The sequence below is a fragment of the Montipora foliosa genome, chromosome 2, assembly GCF_036669935.1.
Source record: "Montipora foliosa isolate CH-2021 chromosome 2, ASM3666993v2, whole genome shotgun sequence".
Lineage (NCBI taxonomy): Eukaryota > Metazoa > Cnidaria > Anthozoa > Scleractinia > Acroporidae > Montipora > Montipora foliosa.
In genome coordinates, this window is record NC_090870.1 from 51,920,610 (window position 1) to 51,945,801 (window position 25,192).

The window sequence follows — 25,192 nt, forward strand, 5'->3', positions numbered from 1 at the left end:
GATATCACGTGGGAGGTCTGTTCATGTTGTCAAGTCAATATGCATCCCAAGGCCTGAAATTTCTCGCAGACAAGTGCAATTCCAATGCCTTCAATTTTAGCATTGTCAAGGTCTTCACAATGAGACGACTTGATTATCTTCAGCGAAAAAACTAGATGAATGCGGCTGAGAAGCGGCTAAATCTCGGATAATGATGCCTGCATTGGATTTAGAGCGTTCTCAAACCTCGCAGGTTAGTCCATGTTCGTGGCTCGGTAGCACTAATTAGCCGCCTATTGTTCGGTTGTTGTACCTTGTAATCTCCCAGTTGAGCACATTTTAAGGAGTACTCGGTTGAATGTTTTACAATGAATACGCGAATTCCCATGCGTTGAACATATTGTCTCCTGTAAACGGTGCCTTGTAAAGCGAGCGCAATTGATTTTACACAGTATATGTAACGTGATAACGCATTTTCTCTAGCTTATCCATAAAATCGTTTCCAATAATTCGGCATTATTGATTTACAAGGAAACTATAAAAGTGTCCATTTTATTAAAATTATATTCCTAATCAAGATGCATTTTCGTGAAACTAGAAAAATACTAGACATCATATTGTCGTTTCCTGCCGGAAATTCTTTGAAAATAGTGACCTAAACTCCCTCACTATTGTGTCTCTTTGAAGGAGTATATTGACTGCGGTTTCATACAATTTTTAGATAGGACAAAGAGTGATGAATTATATTTTCTATTGTTACAAAAAAAGTTATTCCTTTTCTATTTTCAGAGAATTTTCTGGAAGGAAGAACGCGAAGAGGATGCCATTTACTCGGTGTCTTTAAAGAAGGTTCGATATTGCTCGAAACTCACACCTTCACCCGAAGACGAAGCGCCGATTTCGCATCTTCAGTGGGAAACAATGCGTGTAAGGACAATAAAAGCCGGATCGCTAGCGAAGCTTGTCGAGCATTTATCTCCCATGAGAGAATATTTGGAAGAGCTTGATCCTGGCTACTTGATAGCGTTCCTTAGTACCTATAGGACTTTTGCAAAGACTGAAGAAGTTGCTGATCTTCTTTTCGAACGGTGAGTACCATTTTGTTATAAATTTATAATATAGTATTACAAATCCAAAGTTGAAAAAGAGTTAATGATTTTACTTTCCAGCTGTTTGGTTAACTCTAGGTCACGACAACTTGGTTCCCAGCTGACAGAGATTTCGTGTTTGTGTCGATTTAAAAATAACTTTGATTTGCGTAAAAAACATTACACGTTTTCCTTATATGCATGGTTGATTTCTACACTTCTCCGGAGGAATTAAAAGTTTTGGTTGTCTTCAAGTCTCGGAACGATTTAAATTTAATTAAATTGAATAATTGATGAATTACCAATTCAATGTGTGTTTTTACTTTCAATCCTCGGTTGACGTAGATCACGCAATATTTTTTGTCACAAAGAGGACATTAAACCAGTCATCTTTGAAAATCTGACAAACGCTGATTGTGCAAGTGTTTTATTTTCTGATTGACGTCACGGAATGGGTTGCCCTCTGACATCAAGGGCTTACTGCCAGCACAATAATGTGTTATTGTTTCTTCCATGTGTGAAGCCTTATGGTAAAAAGCTGCAATCACTTCAAAGTTGAGTACACACACTCACAATAAAATTTTGTGGGTGAGTGAAGATGTCAGTTCTTAATCCGTACCCTAGCTTCTTTATTTTTGGCCGTGTTTACCCATGAACGTACATTGTTTTCATTTTTATGTAACTATTTGAAAATTCTGAGGACTTTTAGTGGTTGATGGTAGCCAAAAAAATTACTGGCATTCCCTAGAGATTTGTTCTTTAATTAAATGTCTATGAATAGTCTTGACAAGCAAGTCAAGACTATTCATAGACATTATTTTTTGGTCACAGATATTGTAAAGAAAGTCACCTCTAAGTGCCCGCATTTTCAAGTCTTTTTTCATGTGATTCTATCAAATCTCTACAAATTGGCAAGAATGTGATGTGTTTTAAGATAAAAACTAGCGATAAAATTTTCCGACGTTTCGATCTCGCTGAAATCATTTTCAAGTTTGAAAAAATAGTGAATAAAACTTTGCCTATAAGAAGTAAAATCACACGTGAGAATATTAAAAGCGATAAAAATGCGGAAACATGTACTAAGCATTACAAAAGGTAAGTGATAAAAATTTAAAAAAAGGCTAGATAACAATAGGACAAAAGCTTTACAAAAGAATATATGAAATACTCCGAGCTATAAAAATAACTTTGCACGGATGGAGTCAGACTGACTCCATCCGTGCATTTGACATTTCTTGTTCATGTAAATGCGATACTTTGAATACCAGGCAAGGTTCGTAGTCAGACAGCTTGTTTAGAAAGCAGATGTCATAATTGGTCAATTGTGGACTTTATTTTACTTTATTTCAGGCTAGATGCCTTCACAGGTGTTTTGCTCTCAGCACTGTGTTGTTTTTGTTGTTTCCTGTATAAATGAGGAAGCTGATCACAAAGGGACTTTACTCAAATCTAGTTCTTCAGATATGTAAAATAAAAACCTCAGAATATGTAGACAATATATTGTAACTCAAACATCAACTCTATGTCTTAATTGTGTGTGCCATTTGACATGTCCCATAAATTATATTAGTACATGTATATACTAAAACAGTGGATAGGGTTGAACGCGGGCGCTGATTGGCTCGTCAAACTCCGAATATCCTGTGCTATTTACCTCCGAACTCAGGAAAAAATGGCATCCCAATTGCAATTTGCATCCGTGACAAGTGAAGAAAACATCCAAATTAATTTTTTGTGCCGTATATTATCTCACTGTTTTAGTATAACTAAAACGACTATTCACTTCAGGATCAGTGTCGGTGGCTGGCATTGGATATTTACCTCGTCGCTTCGCGGCTCGGTAAATATCCATCGCTAGCCACCTCCACTTCAGTGAATAGTTGTTAACTATTAAATACTGCATTTCTAGCATTTTGATTGGCTGAATAAATCCTAGTTATCAACTCGTATTCTGCATGATCACACTAAGGGTTGGCAAGCAAAAAAAATTGACAGGATTGGGAAAGATCCTAGTATCCAAACATGAGAATTTGTTAGAATTTTCTAAAACAATAATAATGATTTTACTAGTCTAGCTTTCTCTCCTGTTGGTTGTGAGATTATTGGTGATAGCAAACACAGAGCTTTGAGCCCTGTAAATCGTTGGCTTTTTACTTTCTGAAACACCCTGCAGTTGTTTGGCAATTCCATCCTGCCAACAGTAATATTAATTAATATTGCCACAACGTTTTGTTTTTAATTTCTTGTTCTTGTGGAATACAATCCTCTATTGTTTGAGAAAATAATTATTGTTGTTTTACAGGTATCGATCATTTCTCCATAATGATTTCGGGGAGAAAGACGAGGTTGTTGAAGGAGTTCTTAGGTGAGAGTTGGAGGAGACTGGTTGTTTTTTTTATCGCTTCAGAGCAAATCCCACAAAAATGATAATGTTGATGTTCAATGTTGATATTATAGCAAGTTTTCCAGTCTTCTTGTAAAAAGTACTTTACCGTGGAGTTTAGAAGATCTTATTACAACCTCTACCCCCATTCCTTAACCCTTGCCTCCTATGGGTGAAGACAAAACGTGGATCCCTTTTTGGACCCCTCTTCTGGATCCCCTTTGTACCCCCTCTTGAAAGGTAACAAAAAAAAGCTGAGAAAAATATAACGAGTGTTGAATACGCACAATAGTCGCTTTCGATTCACAATCCCACTCGAAATCTCTTCGTATGCAATGGAAGTTTTCTTCTGACGTTCACGGCTAATTTCTCAAGATAGCGATTGGGAAATCTTACCAGCTACTAAGTAAACTCAATAGCCTCAAAAATTAGATGATATAAAGCAAACAACCATAAATTTTTGTTCTGAGTTATTATTTCTTTTGATAGGGGTGTGGTTTCAGTCTTTGCAGTATGGTTGGAACAGTTCCCAGCAGATTTTGATGATTCTCCAAAGTATACTTGCTTAAACAGAATGCTTAGCTTTGTAACCTCAGAAATGAAGCCGTCGTACCATAGGGATGAACTTGCCAGAAAGATAAAACATAAACTAGACAAGTTTCGGATTACACCTTTTGAAGATCAAGGTAAGGCTCTCTGTCAATGTTGTTGGTTAAGTGTCAAAGTATTTTGTGGGTTCAGCTTTGGAAAAGTGACCCCTTTTATGGCAAAAGTAGTGTAGTCCATTGTTAAAGCAATAGATAGTCGTGTGTGATGGGTGTATTTGATGGGTCAGGACTAATGAATCTTTAATTTACTATCTCAACCATTGTATACAGTCTCATTTTTGCTTATTGGGGATTGGTTTTTTTGCTTTACTTTTGATGTATGCACTAGGTACAAACTGAAGACTGAATTAAAGTGTAAACCAGAGTGATTGTCTTTAGCAGGTGCTAGTCTTTGATCTGAAAATAAAATTGTCAGGAAGTTTCGCTTTTGAAATTAGCAAAATTATGACCCCTGATATCTAAAAAAAAGCATTTTAGCATGGGTAACTAGTTAACCAGTAATTTAGTTCTTGTTTATATAGAGATCACACACTTGTTAAGAATATTTTTGATAAGAGCAACTGACTAGAGGGATTCCCTGTTCAAGTTATGACCCTTCCTCACCTGAGAGTTTTGGGGCACTTTAGGTGCGAAGAGAGGTTTCATTAGAAGCCGGCAACTGGCAAATTCCGCCCAGCTACTCTTTAAGTTCGGGGCCTGGCCGAAGACATTGTGTTGTGTTCTTGGGCAAGACACTTTACTCTCACGGTGCTTCTCTCCACCCAGGTGTATAAATGGGTACCGGCGTAATGCTGGGGGTAACCCTGCGATGGACTAGCATCCCATCCAGAGGGGAGCATAAATATTCCTAGTTGCTTCATGTTACGGAAACCGGAGATAAGCGCCGGCCTTAATTTCCCTTCAGGCTCGTAACAGAGACTTTACCTTTTTTACTCTTTAAGTTATCGCCACCTACTTTTTCAATAAATCACATGATTCTCACCATTTCAGATCTATTCAATTTATTTTAATTTAATTCAATAAAGCAACTAGAATATCAAGGAATTTTTCAAAATGTTCTGGGGGAGCATGCCCTCAGACCCCCCCCCCCCCCAGGGGGGCCAAGTGTTCTACATTGAGGAGTAAAATTATTGTGGATTAGTGTTAATTTCGTTATCGTTTCATTGGAATTCATACATATATTCTGGCTGAACCTAAAGATCCCCAGAGCTACTATTGAGTTGCCATGTAAAGGCACTTTTAATGCTTTTAAAATTCTTAGATCTAGATGTTGTCACATTTCACTTGCCTGTGTCATCGAATTTCAATCATGGTGATGAAAGAGACGTGTGTTCCATGATAGAAGAGTTTACCAATGGCAACCCAGACTTGTTATCCATGGAACCAATCCACTGTGCAGAACAGTTAACTGCAATGGATGCTGTAAGCACTTGCTTAATCATTTGTACCTTTGTTTCAGGATTTTTGTCAAATTATGGTGGCCCAGTTACATGTATATATCAACAGTCTTGTTTCATCAAGGTTTACATGGATGGCTGTGTTGAAAAGTAGCAATTGAAAAATATGGAAAAATTGTCAGCTGCTAGACCAACTATGCAGAACAGTAGGGGGCTTAGACAGCAAATTAAAGTTGGTGGTGATTTTTGCTGGCAGGTGGCTACCTCAGGTCACCACTGGGGCAAACTGTATCATGCTTTTTTGTTTGTTTTATTTATTTATTTGTTCGAGCAGGTTGAAGTATTGGCAGCTATTCAGCTGATGTAGACCTGCTATACCCACCAACCCATACATTCATGAAGGACAGCCACAACACTGGGAACTTCATCCCCTGCTTAACTTTGCCCTCATTTTATTTAGCTGAGATTCAAACATTGTCTCTTCTTCTCTCCACAGAAACTTTTCAAGAAAGTAATTGCATGGCATTGCCTTGGTTGTATATGGGGCAAAAATAAAAAGGACGGTAGGGCCTCCACAGTAAAAGCAACTGTTGATCAGTTTAATGCTGTGTCGCTTCGTGTCACCTCGTCTATCCTGACGAGCTCCAGGAGTAAGAGCAGTGGGGCAAATACAAGGGGCAAATATATTTCCTGGTGGATAAGTGTGGCACAGGTAATATATCTATTAGTTCAAGTACCACTATTGTTTTGGTAGTTATGTGTTGTTGTCATTTTGAAGGGCTCGATCTGAGCAAAAAGAGAATTTTGAGTGCTTATTTCTCATGTCGCAAAATGTTTGCCAAATTTGTTCCTTGAACAGTTCTTAGTCTAAGGTATACAACATCTTATTCCAGGGAGAATCAAGAAAGTAACGGAACTTTGGTTCAAGAGCTTGAAATACCAGATATATTATATTTTTAAAATCCGATCCAATTGCCTTGATTTTTGACATACAGATCTAGAATGGATTCGAACATCTTTACTGTCCCCATAATTATTTAAGTACATATGATTTGGTAAACACCAGCGACCGGTGCTGTTTCTAAAAAAAACAAAATTATTATTATTTTTTGTGGACGTTTTGTGGGTAGAACTTGTCAATTATGTGGCTTTGTGGTGAAACTACGTACTGTAGGGTCTTTTTACACCTCTTGTAAATGAAATGTCATCCATGCCACCAAATGCAAGAAAAACTTTAAAATGTGCAACATTATGCCTTGGTAGAACTAATTAAAGTTGGACAGTTGCATTTACTTGACATGTGTGTGTACCGCATGTGGGGATCATTACTTAATCAAGCTGTCATTGTGTTTGTAGGAATGCAGAGATCTTAAGAACTTTTCATCGCTGAAAGCCATTTTGTCAGGCTTGCAGTCGGCTCCAATTCATAGACTTAAAAAATCTTGGTCTCATGTCCCCAGGTAAAAAAAAAAGTAAATTATTATTTTGATGACTGACTTATTCACGGTAAAATTAATAAGTATTATTTTGTTCCTTTTTTCTTTAACTTTTAAAGAACAGCAGTATTATTAGTAAGAACTTGCATGCCTTGTAAGGTATGGAAAGCATGGTGGGTCAAACTACATGTATTCATTTTGCTTGACCAAATTCATCAAGATTGTTACAAAACTTGTAAAGGTAAACTCATGGAAATTTTCAGGTCTTGACAGGCTTATTCTCACAAACAATTCATAAACCAGTAAAATTTCAGGGTTTTTTTTGCACTCATTAGAAAAGCAAGCTCTGGATTATAATCCCAAAAATTTTGATTGGTTGTCACCTCTGATGTATTTAAGAGAACACATGCATAGTTGACGTTATCATCAAAAACTTTTAATTCCTTATTGTATGAAACAAATAAATTTCATGTTGCCATGTCTTATCTAGCTAATAGATCACAAAGAACATCAAAATGTGATAAGAATATCAGTGGTCAACACACATTTTCACTTTTTTGTTCTTACCACATTTTGAAGTCAACTGTGATATATTGTTGAACAGATGCAGGGCAACATGGAATCTATTATTTAATTAGCTCAGGTGAGCTGAGGGTTGTTACTTGTTTTTAGGAATGATTTGATCATTTTTTATTTTGGCAGAGAAAGCCAATCCTTGTACCATGAGTTGTCAAACATCTTTTCAGAAGATAGCAATCAGCAGAGTAGTAGAGAACTGCTTATGAAGGTATTGTATCAGGGTTGTCCAAAAATCTCACACTCTAGAACAGCTGGGTTTGAAAAGTAGGAAGTTGAAATTAAGGAAAATATAGTACATGTACATGTATGCTAACAACCAGTACAGTAAAGTAGCCAGCCACGGCAAAGAAGTTTGTGATGATTTCTTGTGGCATCCGACTACTTTTGACAACCTTGCTGTATTGATAAAATCAAGTGTCTGCAGAGTGTCATTAACATAAAACTGTGGAGCACAAACAAGAGACTTATACTTTACGTAATACTTAACCATGGTATTTTAGGAGGGTTGGTCTATTGATTTGCTTACAGCTGCACCTGGTTCAAATCCAACTCTCATGTCTGGTTAGAGGTCCCAAACCCAACTCTTAACCCAGTGACACCTCAAATGCCCTAGGACACTCCAGCTGACAAGTAGGATTGTCTCACTCTCAGGGGGTCAATGGGTTAATCATGCTTTTTCAGTATTTATATGACCACTGATTTGTTGCTGTCAGTTGGGGTTCTGCCTGATTACCAGTGAACTCTGTGAATTGACCTTGTAACCCTGTGATTGATTGATGTCCAGGGCAGAGTTACAATTATATTAACAATTATTCTCAGCTGCTTTTCAGGGCTTTGCAGGGCTCTTTGATCAATAGCTATTGAAACTGTTGTCAGCAAGTTGGCCTTAAATGTGTTGTGGGTCAAAATTTTCCTTGGATTTTTTCATTTTTCCTTTGTTTGAGATTGTGATAATGAATCTGACACAATTAAGCAAAGTCAAAATTAACCAGGTTTGAAAAATTTTAAACCAAAAAATTTGAACCACTACTCATTATTTTCCCTGCATCAGTATTGAGATTACAGTTGGTATCAACACCAGTTAATGAAATTACTCTATACAGTGAATGGAAAATTATCCATTTAATATCTGTGTACACATTTGTAACTCTTGTAATCATACTTCTTTTAACAGGAAGGAACTGCAAAATGGGCGCAATCTGAGCCAACGTCACCCACAAGGAAAATACCAACGTTGAAGAAACGTCGGTCCAAAGGCATGGACCTGGTAAGTATTTTTTCAGTTAAGTTTTTAAAGCAGCAACTCAATCAACTTATTTGCAGGGTTAGAAATTTAGAAAGCAGGAAAATGCTTAAGAGCCAATGTAGGGTAGGTGAATTCTGATCACATAGATTTATGTTTCTTGTTGTGTCTTCTTTTGCTGATCCAAGACTGCTGCTGTACCCTGAGCTAGTGGATCTATAGGGTTCCTAATTTAGGTAATTTGCCATGATGTCAAACACAAAGTCACCACTAGAATCTCTGGGATGAGGAATAATCCTAAAGCTCATTCAAATCTATCTTGCTTTTCTCTCAAAGGGAGTTATTCATGGCACAGTTCCATATTTGGGGACATTTCTTACTGATCTCATGATGTTAGATGCTGCACTTCCAAACATGACAGAGGTAGGATTCACCATGCATATGTACAGTGTGGATTCTGGAAATATTTTCGTATTCAAACATGTCCAAAAGTCTTCATCAAAGGTGTTTGTACTGTATGTGAATCAGCTGATGCAAAATCATGATAAATCATCCGTTCTTACCTATCAATACCTCTAAATGTTTTTAAAATTGTAAACTGCAAGTAGGGGGAAGAGGATTTAATATACTGGTCAATTTTAAGAGGTGCACCTTTCAAATTGATAATTTTCAACTTTTCAGATATCCCAGGAAAAAACTAGCAAAAAATGCATCAATCTGGAAAAGCTTTTTAACATTCTCTGGCTTTTAAAAAATCCAGGGAATGTTTATGTGCACAGCAAATCCTTTAAAACGTTGACAAGGAAAATGTCAGCTCAGTACCTAAAATTATTGATATAATTTATTTCCTTTGGAACATGTGCATCGGTGCAGGAATAACAAGGAATAACCTCACAAACAGCATGGATTAATCATTGTCATAGTTGCCTATGTGTCAAAAGTAAACAATAATAATTTCGATTATTTGCAGTTTTATATCAGATTCTTGAGAAGGAAAGTTAAAAATTATTATTATATGGCTTGTGTTTGTAGCTGATATAACGCGCGCTCTGATTGGCTAATTGTGACTGAATTGTAGGGCATTATTCTCTCGTAATGCCCACGGGGCGATTACGGGCTTGCAGAAACAAAGCAAAAGGTAATTAAAAAGCCATATAATAAACTACTTACTAACCGAGCTAGCTCGAGCCGTACTGGGGAATATTTGCCTTCGGTCGTTTTTGTACGGACCTCGGTTGCTCGGTCCATACTGCCACGACCTCGGGCCAATATTCCCCAGTACGGCCCTTGCGCTCGGTTAGTAAGAAGTTAATAATGAATGAAAGAACCCCCACTTCAATTACAGGTCCTTTCATGGGAACACATGAGTCCAATAAATTTGACCGGCTCGCAACTGTGTGGCTTCATAGTTCAGTTGGTAGAGAATTGCACTGGGCATCGCAGAGGTCATGGGTTCCAATCCCATTGGAGCCACCGGAATTTTTCGGGAGTCTTTAATCAATTACTTAAATTGTCACGCTAAGTGTGCTTTCGATTGGGAAATCCGGATTTAGATCTTAAAATCTGGATCTTCGGATTTCCAATCGAACACCAATCGAACGAAAACGGATTTTGTCGCAGATTCATGAATTGGAAATCCATGTCTGGTAAGGATTTCAATTAACAAAATCCGTTGCCAAATCTGTTTTCGAATTTTGTGTTTGATTGAAAATCCGAAGATCTGGAGTTTAATTTAAGATCTAAATCTGGATTTCCCAGTCGAAAGCACCCTAAGTGTGAGGATCATGCACTTCAATCTTCTTTAAAGTTAAATAATGGTTTTTGAACTCTTTATACTCTTTTGCAGGATGGTTTGATCAATTTTGAAAAAAGAAGAAAAGTAAGTCTTAATAGACATAATCAATTGAAATACTTATAATAACAATAATAAACCTTATTTAAGTAGCACAAGGACGGGTAAAGCTTTTGCAAATGTTGGCCGCGTAGCACTTTATATTTCAACAGAATTAACTATTGTAGGGTAATGTGAAGTGCTGTTTTCCATGCGAGCGTTACCTCTTTTTGGGATTGGGCCCACACAAGGACAAAGAAAAACTCGGACCAGGGTGGGAATTGAACCCACGATCGGGTTAGATCACCAGAGAGTCAGGATGGCTTCGTGGTTATCAACCATGCCTTCCATCTCTGCGACCTGGGTTCAATTCTCGGCCCCAAGATCGTATGTGGGCTGAGTTTCAGTCGATCTCAACCTGACTCCGAGGGTTTTTCTCCGGGTACTCCGGTTTTCCTTCCTCGGCAAAATCGACTCCCAGCCTATTCCATCTGGCAGTGGTGCTGTGCTCCGTGGTCATACATGGGTTGTGTTCAGGGGCTGAGCGCCTAGCGGGCACATCAGCTCCGTCGGTCCGACCTCGTCAAGCCACGCCCTTTGCAATTCACTCTCCGACTGCGAGTAAAGGCGTTTAGCAGGTCAGGCATTGTTATTAGCTACAAGGTCAGATTGGAGCATGTCGTGGGAATTGGGGATTGAATGTAACCCTGCCTTATGCTTGTACATATTCATTGCCATTCGACATCTTCAATTCCCATGACCTGCTCCCATCTGACCTTCTAGCTCAGTCGGTAGAGCGGTGGTGATCTGAACTGCAAGTCGTGGGTTCAATTCCAGTAGTAGGGCTAACACTCACGTGGTTTACATGGCTAGAAAACAGCATTTCACATTACCTTACCATAGTTAATTAGTTTAATTGGTTTAGCGCTGGGGCACTCATCGGGAACACTGAACAGAAATCAAATGAACTCATTGGTTGGCTTTTGAGGGAAGGGGAAAACCAGAGTAGCTGGAGAAAGACCTCTCAGAGTACAATGGAGAACCAACAAAGTCAACCCACATGTGTGCCACATGTGTGACGCCAAGTTTGGGAATCAAACCTGCACCGCACTGGTGGGAAACAAGTGCTCTCGCCATTGCACCACCCCTGCCTCCGTGCATACTAATCTACATTGTATTTAGGCATCCAGTTAAAGCTTAAGGTAATTCCCATGAAAATGACGTACTATCCAGATTTTTTTCAAACTTGGCACAATTGATATTCATACACATGACATTTTAAAAATGCAACAAAAAGATGGGGTCACCGAGCTTGTTTTCGCACTGTATGCGCTTTATTCTAAGTGTTTTTTACCGAATTTTGCGAGAAGCATTCGAAACTAGATCAACCGGAAAAATTGTTGTTATGTAGCAAAAGGTACCGAATATTATTGAAAACTTGAACCTGCTTGTTTGTCGGGCTATAATCTTTAAGTAAAGTGATTTCAAATCGCTCAATCTTGCAAAGAAATTAAGGAAATTGGACCGCTACAGTCATCACCTTGCACTCAGTGTCAGGCTCCAAATGCATTTTCGCGTCATTTATAGGTAAATACTACAACTTCTACTATCCAACTTTTTTTCTTCTTAAAATAGGTTTTTCGTGTACCTATTACGAGTCAATATTAAAATGGGGGGTTACCATGCTCGTTTCTTCGCAACACGATGATAATGGATGGCAAATGGGCAATTTCAGCTTCAAAATGATCATTTTTCCGCGAAAAGACTGGGGCAAATTCCAAAACATCACCTTTTTAACCGAGAAGAGTTATCATGATTGCACTTAAAAGCTCATGAACAGCAAAAGCGGCCTTTGTTACCTCTCTTCAGATGGCCGGCGTGAAACCCCGCCATCTCGGAAGTCGCAATGTTATGCGCAGTATGAGATGCGCGGTGCAAAGGGGAGGGGAGGGAGTCAGGATGGCTTAGTGGTTATCAACCGTGCCTCCCACCTCTGTGACCCAGGTTCAACTCTGGCCTCGGGTCGTACGTGGGCTGGGTTTCAGTCGATCTCAATCTGACTCCGAGGGTTTTTCTCCGGGTACTCCGGTTTTCCTCCCTCCTCAAAATCGACTCCCGGCCTACTCCATCAGGGTGTGGTGCTGTGCTCCGAGGTCATACATGGGTCGTGTTCAGGGGCCGAGCGCCTAGCCGGCAGCACAGCTCCTTCGCCCCGACCTCGTTGAGCTGCGCCCTTAATAATTCAGTCTCCGACTGCGAGAAAGGGCGATTAACAGATCAGATATTATTATTATTATTATTATTATTATTATTATTAATCACCTTAATATTAATGACACTTGCTTTGCTTTCATTTTCAGGAATTTGAAATAATTGCACAGATAAAGTTGTTACAAGAAGCAGCCAAAAACTATGTTATTACTCCTAATGAGGAATTTAGACAATGGTTTGATAGTATAAAGACATTTTCAGAAGCGGAAAGGTTAGTTTATTTAGTAAGTTGTATTGTAATAATTTTAGTAACCAACCTTTTGGTAACATTTATTACGTGAAACTTGTCTTATGATCTTTTGTTTGGCGTGGGTCAAATGGCTCCAATGTTGGACAAAGCCAGTCGAGGTCTCTTTGATCCTTATTCTCAAGAGAAGGCCAACAATATCCTGCCCCCACCCCACCCAACACAATGTTGTTCATGGGAATATCAAATAACGTGTTCAGCCTTGTCTCAACATTCGTTTTGGGGGAGGGGTGGGAAGGGATCCATAAATATCAGATTTCCTTCTTGGAAAAAAAAACTCTTGTAACAAGTTTTTCTAAGATTGTAGCATAAGGAAGGTTTTCAGCACACAAACACGACATGCGGCTTCTCTCCGCTTAGCACGGGTTGCGCAAAGTAAGGCTTAGCTTATTGTCAGTGAATTTAAAGTGCCGAAGGGTACATAATAAACGAATGGTTGAGCTGAAGCATTTACCCATGGATCCACTTAATTCAAATCCCATACTCCCATCCATGGAGTTTGGCTTTGCTGCCGATTAGATTCTACTTCCGATTGGTAAGAAGCCAAATGTTTGCTTACCTCAAATTGTGTTCCATCATGCCCAAAAAGACTTAAACAATAACCTCACAAGCTTAAAAAACCCAAATTATAGTTTTAATTTAAATTTAAACGACATATCGCACACTAGTACATGGTATGTCCTTTTATTCCGTTACAACCTTTCAACACGATTCCAGTGCTCCATTTTTATCAGAGAAAACACCATGTTAGGATGGTATTTCCATGAAAATTAAACGAATTCAAACTAAGGAATAGGTCGAAAGACAAGTTTTTAGCTTTAAGAATAGGGTGAATGCATGTTTCCTTTGCGTTTCAGAAGAGTGTTTTGGGGGGAACGACCAGTTTAGCTGGTAGTCATTCCATGTTGAATTTTGCTTTGCAGTTATCGTTTGTCCTGTAAGGTTGAAAATGTGGAACTAAAATTCGCCAAAAAGAAAACTACAAGACTCAGGTTTGTAATCCTTATAGAAAGACACAGAAACAAATTGTTTCTGTCGTAATTTTGCGTTGCAGATTGCAGAGATTGTTATGTAATTTGCCTTGATCAGTGTTAGCCTTCGCCGTCTTTAGGCGTTCCCGTGCCAAACATTTTTTGCGAAATATCCTGAAAATAAATTGGTACGAGCGGTTGCAGACTAAAAATCGAGAATGAAAGATTCACATTTGTATGCCCACGTTGTCGTCTAAGCTCAAATTTGATGGTTTCAGGTCGTTGGTATACAGAGTACCGCAAAAATATCGGTGTGCCAAAATGCGAGCCGTACGATTATTTTTCCTTATCATAACCTTGCGGCGTTGGCGTTGCCGTCGTCGTCTCTTAAACTCCCTCGGGCTGTGCATGATAAACGACGAAGGCTATGGCAAAAAAACGACACTTCAAAATTTAACTCTGCAGTATATTAAGTATTTCGAGTTTATCCTATCTTATTATGCTAGACCTTAAAATGTAAAACTCGAAGTACTTAAAAAAACCCCACAGCATTTGGGTCGAAAGTCAAGCTCAACCTTTTGGCAGTCGGGTGTTACGCAAACAAACTTTCAAAGTTTGAAGAAAACAAAGAAAGTGAATTTTTGATTGGAGTGGCACTTAAAGCAATGACGACCTCGCGAGCGAAATCAGAAAACGATCTGGTTTAGTTAACAATGAACACATATTAAACAATGGCTCTTCACGCCCTGCACTCTGGTACATTTCTTGACCGTTCTCGTCCTCATAACGATGTGGTTGACCAAATTTGCGACAGGTTTAAAACAAGGTCATGTCCTTCTATTTAAAGTACATGTCACTTTTCACAAATCACTCGTTACAAAACGTTTATTAACTAATGCTAAACTGAGGCCTTATTAAGCCTAAAAACGATGGTTAGGTCTAAACTAGGTTAGCCAATTTGAAGGGTTTGAGTTGCTTTAGTGTTGGTAAAACAATGACCAGTAACGAGTGACCTATGTTTTAACCCCGCCGCCAAATTTGAGGAAGCGTAGCGAACGTGAACCCCCATCGATGAAATTTCAATACTTTTCTCCCAAAACACACTCCGTTCATACCAATTTTATTGCAAGAAACGCGATACATGCTTCCTTCGTTGACTGAACAACTTGGAATAATCTGGGATTGCTCAGTAACAATAGCACAAACTTATATTTTTAGATGAGGTTCTCGTAGCTGTCGCCACGGTCTTCGTCCCTTCGTCTTTAGTTCCTTAACATCTGCAATGACCTTAAGTTTAGAAAACGACATAATCTCTTTCTATCCTTTTGCAGGCGAATGTTGAGTGAGCCCGATATCAGCAAACTGAGCTTTTTGTCAGATGTTACTCAAAGCCTGTCGCCTCCTGTTCCAGATAAACCGTGCAAATCGACCGAAAATTCACCAGTTGCGCCCCGACGCCACCAGAGAAATGTAAGAAGTATTGCGGCATTGAAATTTGAATGGAATTTGAGTTTCTAAATCTAACCTGACCATAGCTGGTGAATCAACTATGCACTAGTGTGATAGGCGGCCATTGTTTTGGCATACCAAAAAGAGTTTAATTCATGAACGATTAAAGAGATTTAGCTTCGGATTTACGCGAAACGAACGGCAGGTAAGCTGCTAGGCTCGATTACCAGATCATAACTTTATTTTAACTGAAAAATTGCTTTGATATCACCACAATTTCTTTGGGAACTATCCCCTTAACTCAAGGATCGATTGATTAATTAACCCTTCTTTCGCAGAATTCTGCTTCTTCGTCTTCTTCCTCATCTTCCGGCGTATCGTCTGGATCAGAACGATGTTTATCGGTGGCGGTAACAAAGCCTTCCTCATTCTCGCTCCCTCGCGGTCGCTGTCTGCCTTCTTTGCCTTCTTCTCTTCCGAAGACAGGTAAACCTGGTTTTTCTCGACGCTCTCTTCCTGCGACTCCTGATAGCCCATCAAATAGATCTGTGCATGCAGGCTGCATCATACGAGTCAGTATCGAGGGGATGGAGGACAAGAGTACAGGAGGTGTGATTTACAGAGGCATTTGGGTAAGTAAGGCAACTTCAAGGAATTGGGAGGGGGAGGGGGGCTTTAACTTGACTTCTTTTGCAACAACAACAACAACAACAACAACAACAACGGGAACATCAAAACTATAACCCTTCATCTAAAAATACCACCCCCAAACAAATACTTCTCCATCCAAATTTACATGTACAGCTATAACAACTGATGTATGTATTTAGGCAAGCCTAGAAGGGGAGCTCTTCGATTTAGTAGTATTTATGTTCTCAGATATATTTAAATTAGTCTATTTTCCCGTGCCCTTTCTTCCTCTTCTAGCCGTATTTCGTGCTCATACTTGCTTTTTCTTCCGCTTCTCATCGCTATTATCTTTAACGTTGAGCACCCGTACGCACGTACGTCACAAGCAAATAGGGAGTTTAAGAAGCGACGACGGTTACGACTACGACAACGCCTCAAAACAATAATATCATTGGTTAAAAGAGCATAAATCGTGCTGCACGTGCAGCACGGATTTTAGTATGTTCGCGGTCCTCTGCGTGACAACGACTTGAAATCACCAAATTTGAGGTTTTGACGACAACGTAAGCATGCAACAGAGAATCTTTCATTCTTTATTTCCACTCTGAAACTGCTCTTACCATTTTATTTTTAGGATTCTTCGCCCATATTGTAGGACCTGAACGAGACTGACTAATCGCGAAAAAAAAAAAGCAAAGTTGTGTTTTGAGGTGACGGTTTCGTCGACCGTAGACCGTCGTCGTCGTAGATCTTAAACTCCTTATTGGTGCTCCGTCGACGCGCGGAACTCCGCCACAACTACAAAACCACCGCTAAAAGTTGACAGTTACAAAACTGCATCTACAAGACTGTAACTGTAACTACAAAGCTACATCTTTGGGTTCATTTGTTAAAAGAGCATAAATCGTGCTGCACGTGCAGCACGGATTTTAGCAAGTATGTTCGCGGTCCTCTGCGTGACAACGACTTGAAATCACCAAATTTGAGGTTTTGACGACAACGTAAGCATGCAACAGAGAATCTTTCATTCTTTATTTCCACTCTGAAACTGCTCTTACCATTTTATTTTTAGGATTCTTCGCCCATATTGTAGGACCTGAACGAGACTGACTAATCGCGAAAAAAAAAAAGCAAAGTTGTGTTTTGAGGTGACGGTTTCGTCGACCGTAGACCGTCGTCGTCGTAGATCTTAAACTCCTTATTGGTGCTCCGTCGACGCGCGGAACTCCGCCACAACTACAAAACCACCGCTAAAAGTTGACAGTTACAAAACTGCATCTACAAGACTGTAACTGTAACTACAAAGCTACATCTTTGGGTTCATTTGTAAAATTCTGCTACTTTCTAAGAAGACTCGCCTCAAATTTGGTGATTTCGCGTCGTTGTCATGCAGAGTACCGCAAATATATTTTCTAAAATGCGTGCCGCACGTGCAGCACGAGTATTTTTCCTCTTTCAACCAATAAAAGGCCTGGCCAAACGCTCGCAACCTCTTACAACATTGTTGGGCACAACATGTTGCATACGTTTGGCCACCCTGTTGCGATATGTTGGATGATGTTGGATCAAATTTGAAAACGGTCAAATTTTTCGTGGAACATTTTGGATGCTGCATGATGTTGTACTCGTTTGGCCACGTTAAAACAGTCGTTAAAACAGTGTTGCGCTTGGGCACGCACTTCTCGCGCGCCAGGGGCCTGGGGCACATGAACATTGACATGTTGCGTTGAAAATGAAAATGTTGCGTGCGTTTGGCCACCCCGTACAACACATGTCGTAACATCATGCAACAATGATGCAAGATGTTGCGTTGAAATGTTGCGAGCGTTTGGCCAGGCCTTAATATTCAGTATTGTTTCCTTGTCGGTGCCGCAGCCGTCGTCGGTTCTAAAACTCCCTGTTTCGAGTGAGAGGGCGTTCTCTCCCTAAACTAAATTGTCCAAGGTTTTACTTAATGTTTAATATGTTTTGGTGCTCAATTTAAAATGCTACTTCTTATGTAAGCTGCTTTCAAGGGTCCCCCAATCCAGACTTTGGGCCGCTTTACACGAACCCGGGTTGCACACCGACCCGGGTCAGTTCAGCGTCAAATTTTACTTTACACGAGCCCGGGCTGGGTGAGGGTTGGGTCGATCTCGGCTGGCCCAGCTCAGTTCGTTTTTCGCTCGGTTAAAAGGGCTAGCAACTACTTGTCAGCGAGGAAATTGGCGGACGAACCATGCAATCATCAGAATCATCAATTTGTGTTAAGGTCATCAGCCATTTTACCAATGCTATTTGCTTGTGCGCAGCTGTACGGGTTTTTAATGCTCATCAACATGCTCTAACAGCAACAGCTCCAAGCCATCCGCCGTGCGCTTTTCTTCGATTTTTTCGCCTCCTCCATTTTGCTAGAGGCTGCGCTTGGGCAAGAACGCTGCTCCACAAAAAGAGTGACGTTCAAACGATCCTTGGTCAGATGGGAAAGTGTTGACATGAAGAAATTGAAGAAATTTCAACCCTTCTAGCCGTGTCAACCCGAGCCTCCAGAAGGGTCACCCGACAAGGAGGGCTGACTTGGCTTGACTACTGTTTTCGTGCAAACACTTATAAACATTTGGCTGCAAAAGGGTTACCCGCCGCGGTGATTCAACCCGGGGTCGTAGAAAGAGGCCCTTTGTTGTAAAGTGTGTTCAAGTTTTTATTCGCACAAAGATGCAGTTCTGAAATTAGTCCCATATTTTCCCTAGTGTAGTAAAGAAGAATTCCTGCGCAATGGACCGTATATTTATAAAACAATGACAATTTTCACTCCATGTTTCCTTCAGAAGTATTTCTCTTTCTATCGAAAATTCTATGAAAGGTTTGAGCCAAATGTCAGCCAGCCGTCCAATTCGCGGGGACGCCATCATCTTGCAACCGTTGATTTAAATGGTTTATGGTCGCCAGATTAAAACGTTTTCAATTTCATATTCGTTGGGACTATTAAGTTAGAAAATTTTTGTTATTCGTGTCTTGTGTTCTTTATATTGCAGTTATCAGATGACGAACGAACCCCTGCTGTCATTCGGACGTGTTTGGAGAAACGGGAAATGAAAGCTGACCCCAGTGAATACAGGCTTGTTCAAGTTTTTAGTACAGGAAGTAAGTCGCTCACCTTGTGGTGTTGGAGCACTTCGCCGTAAAACAAAAGACAAAGTTGTCTTATCAGCTAGGCAGTCACAACTCAGAAAATCAAACTAGCCAATCATAGCGCAATGCAAAGATTGCGCCAGATTTTTCCTTTTATGGGCGATGGAAGTGGCGCGCTTTCTTTTTAAGCGAATCACCAGGCGGGCTGGGCTTGCAAACGAATTCGTGCTTCTTGCTTTAAGGTGATTCCCTAGAAATATAACTTGTCATAGATTTCCGATGAAACTTCGCACAGTGTTGTAGCATGTCAAGGAGTTTATAAAAATGTAATAAAAAAGGGGGTTCACCGTGCTCGTTTCCATGGTACCGCGGCGGCGAATACGGTTATTTGAGCTCCTTTGACAATTGCTGCGCACCCCCAATGTTGGACAAATTTAGCATAATTTTTGTACATGTAATCCAACGTATAACATAGAGCGTGATTTCATTCTATGTTTAATTCAAGTACGTAACTCAAAAATTTGTGTGAATAACTTTGTGAATACGTAACACTCCAAAATAGATTTAAATTTAGTGTGGGCTGTGCGACTCGTATTGGCTACTTCCGTACAATTTTATGAAATTGCCAAAAAACTGGCCATAGACTTTTGCTCATTTTTCCACTACTCCATGAAGACACCGTTCTTTACAAATATATGAAATAGAAAATGGGGGTTACCGCACTCGTTCAGGAGAAAAAAGCCATTCCTTGACGGATTAGGCTTGGCGTCAATAAAAAATCCGCCATTTTATCAATGTGCCTGCGCTACTGCACGCGCCAGTGACGCAAGAAATTATTGCGTAGGGTTGCGCAATGCAAAACCAGGGAATCACTGTGACGTGGCTCAAACCGGTTTCAACAATTTGGAGGGGATGTCTCATTAGGAGGATTAACTAAACAACACTGTTTCACTTAATGTTATGGTACCATATGAAACCCCAATAATTGCTTAACAAGATGCACATATTAATGTGACGTAATAATTTATCATGGCAACAAAATAACCATCTAAAAGCGCCCTAATTTTCGTGCTTAAGCGCTTATGTCTCAAGAACCAACTCGGTGACCCCCATTTTTTGCTGGAAAGTGATGAGTAGGCTAAGATGAAACTCTCTGCAAAGTTTAAAAAATTTCTCTGGAGCAGATTCAGAGCCGCCTTAAAATTTTCCAATTGCTATCAATCTGCTCCGGAGAATTTTGCAGAGAGTTTTATTTTAGTGTGCTTATCACTCTCCAGCGATAAAAAAATGGGGATCACCGAGTGCGTTTTTGAGATGAATTGCTTAAACACAAATATAGGGTGTTTGTAGATGGTTCTTTTGTTGCCATGGTGAGCTATTACGTCACATTAATGAGTGCGTCTTGTTAAGCACTTATTGGTGTTTCATATGGTATCATGACGTTGCCGTTAAGTGAAACAGTTGAGTACATTCATTCCTTCCAAATAGTACACTTTATTGATAGTGTTAAAACTGGTTTGAGCTTCCTTAAACGTATATGTGGACAGGGGAACTTATAAGTTCCTGTTGTCCTTTTCGCTATAATTGTCGGCACAAGGTCTTCTGTTCTGTTTTATTGTGTTTTCAGCTGAACTCGTTATTCCTGATAACGCCAATGTCTATTACGCCTTAAATTCAAGCATGGAGCCTTTGCTGTTCAAACTCAAGAAGAAGGAAATATGAGAATCCAGTTGAGGTCTGTGTTTTTTGTACAATTTTTTTTAACAGCAGTTGAAGATGGAGTTTGTGCCAGGCTTAAAGGGGCAATGTCATGCTTAATTTCCTGTTTTAAGGTCAAAATGGGTAAAAATCTAAATCACACGTACAGCATTCCTGACAACCCTTTTTCAAGATATGAAAAATACATGTGGCACAAAGCGCTATTCGTATTTAGTTTTTGGTGTCTTTCTTTCCATTCTTTCCATCCAACAAAGAATAGCTACAGCATTATTTTTTATTTTTTCATTGATGCAAGGACGTCTGTTTGACTAAAATGGCGTGACACAGCCCCTTTAAGGCCGCAGTACCAAATTCATGTTCGCTGAAACTTGTCACGGAATTCAACATTTCATACCGATAAACAAGCGACAAAGATCAGTTGATGGAGCACTTTGTCCGCACTTGACAAAAAAAAAAATTACTCAATTTCCGTCATTTACATTTTGAAGTGCAATCGACAGAAGATATGTGCAGAGCACCAATGTGGCTTTTGGGAAAGAAAGTACATGTATAGCTTTTAGGTCTGTATTGATACGGAGACGTCTTTTTAACTGGCGAGCCATTGATCTGTGAGAAACGTACAACTTTCCCTTTAATGACAAGTGATCTTCCAAGTTGCTTGATGAAATAAGACTGCAGATGTGCCAGTATTCTATGATTAACCGCATGTGGGATGGCATGTTATTTGACAATTATTCCATGAGCCCGCGTTGGATATGAGATGGTATAAATAGTCAACGTGGCGCGTGGCGCCGAGATATCCATAACCAGTCTCATATTCAACTTGCGCGAATAGAATAATTGTTTTATTAAATTTGTCATCAAATTCTAAACGCTTGGACACTAGGAACTTAAAGCCAATCAGTTTCCAGCTTGGTAAAACTTGACGCAATCGTTTTCATATTAGGTCATACGGTATATGAGCTGATAACCGAGATTCAGTCAACCAATCAGAAAGCTAGAAACGCAATATCCGAGGTCGAGAATTCAATAAAAGAAGATAACTTTTTTTCATTTCCCGTAAACGGTGATCGCCCGCGTGCCCGAGTCACTTGATCAAAATTTGCCTGCGTGGAAAAGTGTGATTTGGGAGCTTAAGAGAGGAAGACGATGACGACTACGGCTACGGGAACGTTAGCTAAAAGCATTATTTCCTGTTATTGTAATAATTTCCCGATTGCTCAGAGTCGTTGGTCACGAAAAGTGTGTATCAACATTCCAGGAATAAAATGGGTATAGACTGTTTGGATGTTTGGAGAAAATCGAAATTAAACGTCAGGTGCTTTCGTCCTCGACATAACCTCAAATTTGGTCATTTCACATCGTTGAAAGGAACTTTATTTAAGTGTCTAGTCGTTCTAGCGCTGGAGCACTAATTGGGGACACTGTAAACTGAAATTAGCAATTAACGCAAATTCAATCAAATGTTGGTTTTTGAGGAGAGGGGAAACCGGAACACCCAGAGAAAACCTCTCGGTGCAGAGTAGAGAACCAACGAACTCAACCCAACTGCGTATGACGCCGAGTCTGGGAATCGAACCCGGGTCACATTGGTGGGAGGCGAGTGCTCTTACCACTGCGCCATCCCTGCGCCCCGGACAAGAACCGCTAAAAAATGTACCAAAATGTAAAACCCACGAATTGGGCGTTCCGCAGACCCTTTGTTTTAGTTTAAAAAAGCAATTTGTTTTTTGTCATTTTCTTAGCTACCGTTGGCGTCCATGCTCAAGCTCCCTTTTAACCGTAATCGGCGACGTTGCTATTTATCACTTTTCCGTTTGTGGCCATTTGCTTTGCTCGGTCTGTAATCCAGTTTCTTCGTTATATATAGATTTCTTTTGCTTGTAGGGCTGAGAGAACAACTTGATATGTCACAGCACAAGGCAACCAGGACGCAGCGAAGTCAGCATTGCCTCGCTCGTGATTCACGTCTTATAATAGTACCCTCCATGTAGATACTTAAAGTTTTTCCCCCAAATTCCGTGAAATTTGTCAGTAATATTGATTAGTACAATGACATTGGTGATTCAGTTGAAACTTCTATGCGCTGATTGGTTGATTATTTCTCGATAATCACCTAAGCGGATTTTTTTTTTTTCAAAATGGCGGCAAGCCGTTTTGTCGAGGTGACAGGCAAAGAAATTAATTGTTTAAAGAAAATGCATATTTTTCAAATAATACCCTTGAAATTAAACTAAAACAATTATTCACCTCAGGCTTGGTGAATATCAGTGAATAAAAACCTCGATTTTGTTTCGGTTTATATTCACCGATATTCATCTCGCCTGCGGTGTATAATTGTTAATTATTGACTCCTAAGATTTCGAGCCATTCATCATACGTTTTAACTATCGCAATTAGAAATGAATGTCAGATGACCATATTTTGGTTTTACTATGATTACTTAGGCAAGGCAAATAAGAATCGTATTTTGAAAAAAAAAAGTGGAAAAATTAAAAAGAAAAAATGAACAGCAAATCTGATCTGGTGACAAGGTAAATTTTCGTTGCAGGAATGTGTAGTTTTGACCGCGAAAAGGAGTACAGCAAGAGTTCCTTTGTGGACTGCATCACATGCAATGCACGAATCGGAAATCGAGATAGAGAATATATATGAAACGTTATAAGTTAAAAAGGGGTTAATAAAAAAATCAGTGGGAAAACATTAAACCGATGCTAGACCGGGTACATGTGAGTAGAACTAGAAAACTCGCAACAGGTCTTTGTGTACAGAAAATTAACATTCGCTATTTTCACATTGCACATAATACACTTTGTTGCTTCCCCCCCCCCCCCAAATTTTGCATAAACCATAGTTTTCAAATGCTCTTGGGTCACTGCATATTCCCAAGAGCACTTAAAAACAATGGTAAGGGGGGGGGGGGCAAAAAAGTGTATTATGGGGATGTGAAAATAGAGATGCATCCTTTGTTTAGCGCTGAAATGTGAATCGATAGGAGATATTGTGTCGGCATGGTAACCGAGTCTTTGAAATGAGTCTGAAGCTAGGTCACCAAGCTTACCATAAATGGACCTCCAGAAAAAGGCGCGGGGTGAACAATTCTTTTTTACCACATTCTATTGACAACTGCGCTATTTAACTGTAGATAGAAGCAAATTTCATTGTAAATATCTATGCTATTTTATAAATCAGTACAGAAACAAATATCGGATTTTGAAAAGTTTCTCTGAGAAAGACAAAATATTCTTCACAATTTATATATTTTCTTACCAGAAAATTGAAAAATATATGATTAAAACTAATTGCTCAAGTAAACAAGTTTTTTACATTATTTTACTCTTGACTTTGGCTGTAAATTTGTGTCTAGCGAATATCTCATTAAATTGAGAAAAATATTTTCATTCGTTTTATATATTGAAAATCTTTAGACAAGTTCTTCGAAACATATGTGGTTTATTGTATGAAAATCATGACAACTGAAGAGTTCAGATTAATAAAAGAAAAGAACTATGGTTTGTGTTGTGTGCTGAGAATTTTGAGGTAATCCAGGTAAAAGAAGTGTAAAACTGTTGTGTTATTGGACAATTAACTCACATATTTAGGATCTCTTTTTTAAATTAACAATGGCGTTTCTTATTGCACGATACAATGAATGTACTCGAACTTACTATTCTCTACTTTCTTAAATCCCATAATACATCTTGGGCATGTCCCAAGAGAAATAGAAAACAGTTCCTGTGCAAATTTTTGGGACATAAAAGAGGTGTATTATGGGATTTGAGAAAGTAGGTGGTTTTCACGTTACGTCATCGCCGCCATGTTGGTGGACGAAAGCAAAAGATCTCTCATTAGCTCCTTTTGTTCGTTCACCAGCAGTTGTACATTACATCATTGTTATCTGTGTCTCTGGAGATTGGTTGCAAACCATCTAAAGGGGACCACAATAAAGTGGTAATACAATAAAAAAATCAAATCTTTTTTTCTTTGGATTTCAAAACTATGTTAACTTTACACTAAGTGACCAAGTTTTAAGCCTCAACTTAGAAAAGACACTTGTTTATTTTAACTGAAATTTTCCTATTTATTGGTCCGCCATTGCTAATTTTAAAATCTTTAGAGAGATGGATCGAGGAGAGAATGACCTCAAAGAATCACTATTTTAAGAATGCAATGTGTTTGTACGTGACTGAATTAATATGCAGCACGGGAGTTTCGGGCTCTCAGATTTTGCATACATAATAAACTGCGTT

General features: G+C 39.3%; 1 protein-coding gene across 2 annotated transcripts; it reads left to right on the top strand.

Moving 5' to 3' along the window:
• Positions 1 to 3: 3 nt before the first annotated feature.
• Positions 4 to 24,454, top strand: LOC137993513 (ral guanine nucleotide dissociation stimulator-like 1). Of its 2 annotated transcripts, none has more exons than XM_068839422.1 (18): positions 4 to 232; positions 769 to 1,067; positions 3,370 to 3,432; positions 3,940 to 4,136; positions 5,320 to 5,480; positions 5,952 to 6,167; positions 6,812 to 6,915; positions 7,594 to 7,678; positions 8,645 to 8,737; positions 9,050 to 9,136; positions 10,560 to 10,592; positions 12,905 to 13,026; positions 13,986 to 14,054; positions 15,365 to 15,503; positions 15,821 to 16,114; positions 19,127 to 19,235; positions 20,851 to 20,958; positions 22,830 to 24,454. In XM_068839422.1, exons 1-17 carry the CDS (start codon positions 191 to 193, stop codon positions 20,943 to 20,945), a joined length of 2,208 nt encoding a protein of 735 aa, XP_068695523.1. In that variant the 5' UTR covers positions 4 to 190; the 3' UTR covers positions 20,946 to 20,958; positions 22,830 to 24,454. The 2 variants fall into 2 exon arrangements, with proteins under 2 accessions (XP_068695523.1, XP_068695524.1); XM_068839423.1 differs by having other exon boundaries at positions 49 to 232; positions 23,494 to 24,454.
• Positions 24,455 to 25,192: the final 738 nt, after the last annotated feature.

Excerpts from the sequence above, each read along its gene's own strand:
- LOC137993513 (XM_068839422.1), top strand. The coding sequence starts at position 191 with ATGATGCCTGCATTGGATTTAGAGCGTTCTCAAACCTCGCAG. Across the intron at positions 6,916-7,593 it reads TCTTGGTCTCATGTCCCCAG|AGAAAGCCAATCCTTGTACC; the intron begins GTAAAAAAAAAA and ends TTATTTTGGCAG. Across the intron at positions 13,027-13,985 it reads ACATTTTCAGAAGCGGAAAG|TTATCGTTTGTCCTGTAAGG; the intron begins GTTAGTTTATTT and ends TTTGCTTTGCAG.